The sequence below is a fragment of the Saccostrea cucullata genome, unplaced genomic scaffold (assembly GCF_032062105.1).
Source record: "Saccostrea cucullata isolate Sc308-1 unplaced genomic scaffold, CSIRO_AGI_Scuc_v1 ctg16500, whole genome shotgun sequence".
Classification (NCBI taxonomy): Eukaryota; Metazoa; Mollusca; class Bivalvia; order Ostreida; family Ostreidae; genus Saccostrea; species Saccostrea cuccullata.
The window spans coordinates 2,406-11,178 of NW_026941140.1; the positions used below are offsets into that span (position 1 = coordinate 2,406).

At 35.5% G+C, this 8,773-nt stretch overlaps 1 protein-coding gene, 1 long non-coding RNA gene and 1 pseudogene across 2 annotated transcripts; 2 read left to right on the top strand and 1 right to left on the bottom strand.

Annotated features, from left to right (window-relative positions):
- Nucleotides 1-671: 671 nt before the first annotated feature.
- LOC134257284 (NAD-dependent protein deacetylase Sirt6-like) lies at nt 672-4,162 on the bottom strand (annotated as a pseudogene).
- A 77-nt stretch (nt 4,163-4,239) lies between these two features.
- Nucleotides 4,240-8,346, top strand: LOC134257283 (WD repeat-containing protein 36-like; the record flags this gene model as incomplete). The annotated part of the gene is made up of 7 exons (XM_062739919.1): nt 4,240-4,528; nt 4,770-4,797; nt 6,524-6,624; nt 7,441-7,558; nt 7,783-7,970; nt 8,054-8,158; nt 8,242-8,346. Coding segments are annotated over exons 1-7 (789 nt in total), but the record flags the coding sequence as incomplete, so codon positions are not given.
- LOC134257282 (uncharacterized) lies at nt 4,873-6,066 on the top strand. Its single transcript, XR_009989891.1, has 2 exons — nt 4,873-5,103; nt 5,288-6,066. It is a non-coding gene; the product is annotated as an uncharacterized LOC134257282 (long non-coding RNA).
- Nucleotides 8,347-8,773: the final 427 nt, after the last annotated feature.

Sequence of the window (8,773 nt, forward strand, 5' to 3'; positions counted from 1 at the left end):
GGCCAGATCCAAATCGCCTTTTTATTCCACTGTTTATCAAATATAAATAAATTAATAAAATTGTTGGTGTTTGAAAGGAATTTTTACCTTCTTAACTTGAAAAAAACATGTGGGTAAATCAAAGATTATGAAGCTTTCCTTGACAAATGAAATTTTATCTAAAGCTCCAAAATTTCAGCCTGAGGCCTGTTCAACAGAGTGAATGTTCATGAGCACACGTTCTGCTGAACACTCAAGGCCTCTGGACACTCATCCAGAAATAAGCAATTCCAACAGCCAAAGCAAGCCTGGTAGTGTACTGCATCCTTAGATGTACGTATCATCCATGCATGTTTGGTCCAAATAGGGCTTATAGTTACTTGGGAATGAACTGCTCCAAAAACTTTACCTCTGGTAAAAAAACAGCATGATGAAGTGGTTACCGACCAAGTTACTCAGATGAGTGGGTGAAATAAGCACGTAGAGTAGATGTTTCCATGGTTTTATCTTTGACATAATGTACAAATTAACAGTCTTCTGGTTTTGAGTCTCCTTTGTTTTGTTTTTTATTTGTATTAAAAAAAAATACAGAGCATATTAATATAAACCACAATTTCAGTACGCAATTATATGTCCAACATTTGTTTAAAATTCAACAAAATATAAAATAATGATTTAATATACAGGGAAAAAATGTATAAATTTACTGGATAATCATTTTAAAAAATATCACAGAATTTTGCAGGCTTATATGTGTGTAAATTGATATAAAATATCATCTACAATGTAATCATTTTTTAATGACAGAGTTATACCCCTTTTATTGTGGTACTTAGTGATGTTAACTCTTATCCTTTGATCTACATTTATCATAATTAATTAATCTCATTGGCCGTTCCTCCTCCCACACTTTAAGGTTGCTCTCCCCTACAATGTTTTTCAGCACCTCTCTCATAAACTCGTCACAATCCCCATAAACACGGCTCCCACTCGGCTGCTCTTCTCCTCGACATTTCCTGAGGCAGTCTATCGTCATAGTCAGTCTTCTGTCTAAGAATCCAAAGTCAATAGTGATTTATCCTATGAGTATCAAAATGCAGAACAGAAAGCAGAATATCAGCTTAAAAATTTTGAAGTAATTCTAATGCCTATAAAATATGTGTTTACCTGTTACATATGACAATAGGGTGTGGTTTTTCGATGACCTCCACCAGTTCATTAGCTGGGGTAACAGTGAGGGTAGAGCCTAAACAGATCATCAGGTCACACTGGTATGCATGGTCAAATGCTCTGGTCAGTATATCCTCCTCCAAGTTATCCCTGAAGTTAATGATTGTATCCATGAGGTAGCCTTTGCAGCCCTTCAAAATAGAGGCAGAATTTCATAGACGACAAGCATTTTTGAATTACAGCTACTATATTACAGATAAAATTTTCAAAGGAATTGTAAAAGATCAATTAAACTATGGAATCCTCTTCCTTTTATTTCCCCATGCACACACTCATATACACACATTTCTCATTCATCAGAACTTTACAGTTTTCTTACCTCTAGCTCACAAGGTATTTCAACATAAATTGTACATTTTCATTATCTTTAAAAGTGTATATGTTAAAACTAAAACATGCTGCAGTTTTTCTATTCATACCTTCTGTTCACACTTTCTTCCTGTTCTATGGGATAACCCACACTTCTCACATTGTTTGGCATGCTTTGGTTTCTTCACAGAAGACTTTCCAAAATCCTCTAAATCTTCATAGTACTGACTGCCTTCATCATCCATCACATAGAAAGAACGTTCATATCTGTGGCCACATTTCTCACACTTCTCTATAAACACATTTCCGTGGAGTTCTGAGAGGTTTTCGTTAGGGATCCCTGACAGACCGTGGAGTCCGTCTCCATTCTGACTAACCACGTGCTTTATAAGCTTCATGTCTGTCAGTAGACACAATGCCTCATGGGTGAAGGTTGGTCGCAGCTTCTCATAATCCACCCCATCTTCATCCACCTCCTCCTCTTCTTCTTTGAGATTTTCATTGGCTTAAATTATCAAAGTTGTAACCTTTAACTTCTTGAATAATAATATATCCAACACAGCTATCACAGAAAGATAAATGAACATATGCACTTGACATATAGAATTAATCATCACAAATTAAAATTGTACTATCCCTATAAGTTTCAAACTTTACAATCATTAATGGTTTGTTTTTAAATTTTTGAAAATACCTTCATCACAAGACTCTTTCTGCAGGCAATGTCTTTTACTTGGGGAGGGTCCTTGAGAATCAAACATATGGTTTATTTTGTCAGACACCTGATTATGATCCATTTCTGTCCACTTGCCACTTTTCCCTCTGTAATCTCCAATACCAGCAGAAGTGGAAATTCCAGCTCCTATAATATAGCCCAGAATTTATGATCAAAACTGCTGTAGTAGTGTGTATAATATGCGTATATAATAAATAAGTGTTTTAAATTTAATGTAAATAAATGAAACTACCATAATAGATAAAAGTATAAAAAGCTTGATCCGCTCCTTTATATCCTTAGCCCTTTACCTGTACACCTGCATATAGATAATTAGTTACCTTAGGGCAGTTCAAAGGTTTTGGAGTGTTATTGGTTCTTATTGGTAGTTTGGTTGTCAAGTTGATTTTCATTGGTTTTATTCTTATGGTCATTGGTTTTACAGCCAAAATATTCATTCTTTGTCTTGTTGAGTTAATGACCAAGACTGTATTTTATGGACTCCATGACTTTGACTTTTGGAGACTGACAAATTCCATTTTCTGGTAAGTACTAACTTTCCTTATTACTAATTGTCATGTAATATGTCTATTCCATAGATTTGCATTTATTAAAGATCCCAATTTCACTTCATATTAATTGAATGTATGACCATGAGAGAAAGATGTTATTTTTATGATTGGAATTATTGATTGTAAAGATCAGTAATGTATTATATTATAAGTGTAAATTGTTATATTCAAGTTACACCTTATATTTTAAGATCCAGATATTTGGTTACTTTGTTCAAAGTGAACAGATGATTTTATTTTAAAGGAATATATATTTTAATGTATACTGTATTAAATTACAGAGTCCATATACATGTTGTGTAAAAAGCTGTAAACATCACACATTCATGTGGTAGCCTTTTCCCACAGAATGGTGAGGAATTATTTGTTTTAATTAGTACTATTTTTTATGCCTTTATATGGGAGAAAATATGTAATGATCCAGATATTGACTTTAAGAGTTATCTCCCTTAATTGAGAGTAAATGTACATATATGTATATCATCTATAATATATATCATTATGGATATGTTAACTATGAGAACTACATGTATAGATGATTGATGATTGATTTGATGTGCTATTATATTGTTGTTTTATTATATTTCAGGGCTATAACATTTGTATTACATAAAGTGCTCACTGTGTCAATAAATAAGACCTGAACCCTGACAGAGGCGTGTTTGTTTTCTTCATCACCACCCCCTGTTACACTGCTGATTTTATCTCTTAGGTTTAGCAAAATTACATCTTCGTTAGCCAAGGGTTTCTGATCTGCTACTACGCTACCGTTAAAAGTTGGGATTGTTATTATTTTTTAATCTGTTAAAAAGGCATTTTTGGAAAAAATAAAATATAAACCTGTAAAAACCACGCAGTGCTTTGCTGACTTGAGCAATTCTGCTACTCGACTGGCTTCCTTTTTAATTTGCTCCCGAGAATCGAAGAATTCGGCCGTTTTTCTGGCCTCCCTGATCAGAGCCTTCTCTTGTTTTGAAATAGAGTCCGGAGTTTCGACAGGCTTTTCCTTTGTACCTTTCTTTCTATTAACCGATGTCCTTAAATTCGTGAGACGATTCCAGCAAAGAGAGTGGAATTTTGCCTCTCCGCTTTTACTCCAAAGAACACGAAAGTTTTCATCGTTGAATCGAGATGGTAAAACAGTTTTGACTTCAACTCTCGAATCATCAGATATTTGTATTTCTTTCCCACAACATTTAAGACAACAAGTCATTTTTGAAGGTTCTGTGGAAATACAGAACGATCTTGTCTTGCTCAGTAAGTCATTTGTTTGACATTTTGACGGGAAAAGATTACCGGATGTTGTGCAATGGCGGGGAAGATTTTAGACAGACGTACTCTACCCCTTTCGTTTACCCTGGCATACATATAAATTCTGCTTGAAACATTTGTAAGTTTGCTATAAATGATATAACATTATTTTTGCGGAATGATAAGTCATTTGTTAAAGAATGTGACAAGTTTTAATTGTATTCTTAACAAAACGAATATTAAATGTTTGACTTGACAACAAAATGGCGACTACCACTTTTGAAAGAAAACACGTGTGAATGTTTACCTTTAAATTCATTGCAAAAGGATGCCAACTGGGAGCAAAATTTTTTCAGGATATCGAGCTCTTGGGTTTGTGAGCGATCATGTGCCTCTTGCAACTCGATATAATAAGAGATTGAAAGAGAACTATGTCATTACAAGCGTGGGGAAGTCTTTCCACACTTATAATGTAAATAATTTTTATGTTCACTTTTAGATTACATACTTGTCATCTGTCATATTTTAGATTTCGCACCATAAGATGTCTTTTCTTATAATCATTGTGAGAATGTTAATCTCATTACTTAAAGTTGATTCTGATTAAAAGATTTTAACATTTTTTATCATAAATTTAAAATAAATTTTAAATAACTTTTTTAGCTTAAGGGAGTTAGAGTTGGTGTCTTATTTTTCTGTTTATTCCTCTTCAGTGTTCCCGATTAGGAATAACCAACATAAGTAAGTCTCATTCTTAAAATAGTTGTTTTGTACAATGTTTATGTAACACACAGTTTTAATTAGATTTATCACTTTTTAGCTCACCTCGACGAAGTCGAGATGAGCTTATGCTATACCCCCGGCGTTGGCGTCGGCGTCGGTGTCGGCGTCGGCGTCCCAGGTTAAAGTTTTAGGAGCAAGTCCATTCCCAAGTAACTATAAGCCCTACCTGAAACAAACTTGCATGGATGATGCATCTAGGGATGTACACTACCAGACTTGCTTTGGATACTGGATCTGACCTACATTTTCCAGATGAGTGACCAGGTTAAAGTTTTTGGAGCAGGTTAAAGTTTTTGGAGCAGGTCCATTCCCAAGGAACTATAAGCCCTACCCAGACCAAATTTGCCTGGATGATGCATCTAGGGATGTACACTACCGGACTTGCTTCGGATGCTGGATCTGACCTACATTTTCTAGATGAGTGACCAGGTTAAAGTTTTTGGAGCAGGTTAAAGTTTTTGGAGCAGGTCCATTCCCAAGGAACTATAAGCCCTACCCAGACCAAACTTGCATGGATGATGCATCTAGGGATGTACACTACCAGACTTGCTTCGGATGCTGGATCTGACCTACATTTTCCAGATGAGTGACCAGGTTAAAGTTTTTGGAGCAGGTCCATTCCACAGGAATTATAAGCCCTATTTGGACCAAACTTGCATGGATGATGCATCTAGAGATGGACACTACCAGACTTGCTTCGGATGCTGGATCTGACCTACATTTTCATTCCCAAGTAACTATAAGCCCTACCTGAACCAAACTTGCATGGATGATGTATCTAGGGATGTACACTACCAGACTAGCTTCGGATGCTGGATCTGACCTACATTTTCATTCCCAAGTAACTATAAGCCCTATTTGGACCAAACTTGCATGAATGATGCATCTAGCGATGGAAACTACCAGACTTGCTTCGGATGTTGGATCTGATCTACATTTTCATTCCCAAGTAACTATAAGCCTCTACCTGAACCAAACTTGCATGGAAGTGTATCTAGGAATGGACACTACCAGACTAACTTCGGATGCTGTATCTGACCTACATTTTCATTCCCAAGTAACTATAAGCCCTAGCTAAACCAAACTTGCATGGATGATGTATCTAGGGATGGACACTACCAGACTTGTTTCGGATGCTGGATCTGACCTACATTTTCATTCCTAAGTAACTATAAGCCCTAGCTAAACCAAACTTGCATTGATGATGCAGCTAAGGATGGACACTATCAGACTTGCTTCAGATGCTGGATCTGACCTATATTTTCCATACAAGAGGCCAGGTTAAAGTTTTGGGAACAGATCAATCCGAATGAATTTGAAGTCCTTGATATCTGCAGTATTAACAGTTATGAATATTTATTTACACTATACATGTTTTTCACGCTACATGCGTAGAAATGTGTATATGCCATGTAAGGGGTTAAACACAACTTGCAAGAATATTGTTGTTTGGATGAATACTAAATATTAAGAAAATATGATGTGAGATTTGCATTACTTAAACTGATAACATTCGTCGAGGTGAGCTTCGTAATCTTTGATTACCTATGTTTGCTTTTGAATTCAATTAATGTTCAATTTGGTCATTTTGAATATTACTTTGATATCATACTTTGTTTTACTTTTTTATGACATTTTGCATATTTTTAAAAAAAATTAAACAAATCTGTATATCATTGTCAAGGTGATGTACATCCAGACAACATTACCTGTATTGCTGTAAACAACAGATACGTTTTCACTGGTTGTGTTAATGTTGTCCGAGCATTCAAAAGAAGCAGACAGGTATATAATTTTAAACACTTAGTTTAATATGCAGGTCCAGTACAATCAGTACATTTAGCTACGTAGGTAGAATTACCTACATAGCTTTATTTACCTACCTCAGGTAGCTTGATTTAGCTACCAAATGAATTTATTCCTATAAAAAAGAATTTTTCTCAGGATGTGTAAAAACTATCATTTTGATGCAGTGATCATTTTGAACTTTGAACTCATCTGAAAACAATTCATGAAAAATTCCCTCTTGAAGAAATGTCTTTTTCTGCGCAATTGCAATCAAAGTTCTGAAAGTTTTGGGGCTATGTATGACAGTTAGAACAGTTACTCCTTGAATGAAATGACAAAGAAGTCCAGTTCTGGTTAACATGATAATAGGTCGGTAATTATTCAGCACAATGTGAAGTAATCATACTCAGTCATGCCTCACCGCACGGACAGATAACCAAACAATGGAATTACATGTTTTGCTCTAAATTGACCAAACACAGCGATGTTTAAACTATCTCTGCCTTGGAATGTTTTTGAAAGTCTCCCTAGTATAAATATCAATAGTCATTTAACTGCGATTTTTTGCCTCTTTTCCTTAAAAAGAAAAGTTACATTGAAATAGCTAAATAAAGCTACCTGAGGTAGGTAAATAAAGCTACGTAGGTAATTCTACCTACGTAGCTAAATGTACTGATTGTACTGGACCTGATATGTGCACACTGGGCTTAAGGATTGTTTTATGACTTCTAATAGAATTTTTTGCAATATTGTTGATCAAGTTATTTGTGGTGTTGGTCTTTATATATGATTTTTATGACTATGATTTTACAGCTTGTTCACACATTTGAGGGGCACTCCTCTGAGGTTCACCTGCTTCTCCCATTTGGGAACCATCTCATCTCTATTGACATTCACAGCAATCTGAAGATCTGGGATGTAGAAAATGGAGGTATTTACCCATAGGAGTTACTTAGTATCATCATTTCAGGGGTTGTAATGGTTATTAAGAATTGTCAGTTTTGTCACATTGTTAGAGAATAGTTGTCACTATATAGCTGTTATATTAATGTTGTGTAGGGTCTATAACATTGAGATAAATGTTACAGGTGATGTCACTGTACAGCTGTTATATTACTGATACATAGGTAGTTAACACTGAGGTGTCTATTACAGGGGTGTACCTGGAGATGGGGTTCAGTAATTCCACTTTTCACATCACAGCCTTGGTTCATCCCAGCACGTACCTCAACAAGATTGTCCTGGGCAGTAAACAAGGCACACTACAGCTGTGGAATATCCTCAAAGACAAAATGCTCTACTCCTTCAGTGGCTGGGGATCTCCAGTCACTGTCCTACAACAGGTGTGAATCTAACATTCTCTTTATCTCCTATAACAGTCCTACAATAGGTGTGGATCTAACATTCTCTTTATCTCCCATAACAGTCCTACAACAGGTGTGGATCTAACATTTTCTTTATCTCCCATAACCGTCCTACAACAAGTGTGGATCTAACATTTTCTTTATCTCTTATAACAGTCCTACAACAGGTGTGGATCTAACATTTTCTTTATCTCCCATAACAGTCCTACAATAAGTGTGGATCTAACATTTTCTTTATCTCCCATAACAGTCCTACAATAGGTATGGATCTAACATTTTCTTTATCTCCCATAACAGTCCTACAACAGGTGTGGATCTAACATTTTCTTTATCTCCCATAACAGTCCTACAACAGGTGTGGACCTAACGTTTTGTTTTTGTTTCCTTGAAAAAAGGTGACATATTGTTTTTCACCTGTCGCTGAGTGGGTATATCTTATTCAGGATGTTGGTTGTGCACTGTATATCTTGAAAACCGTGTATTTGACAGATATCAAACTTTGTACACTTGCTTGCCCTAAGATGACCTCTTTTGATTTTGAGGTCGTAAGGCAAAGATCAAGGTCAAAACGTGCCTAAGAAGAAACTTATTGAGAGCTTTTTGCTTGACATACTTGACATACTTGGTTCCCTGATACCATAAAGAAGTAAAATACTAATACCTCTACTATTATAGAAATTTGATAGTAATGAACTCTCATATTGACCACATTTTTAATTATGTTTGCCTGTGAATATTTGATAAGCTTTTTGTTTACTATCATTACAATCTTTCTAAATCAA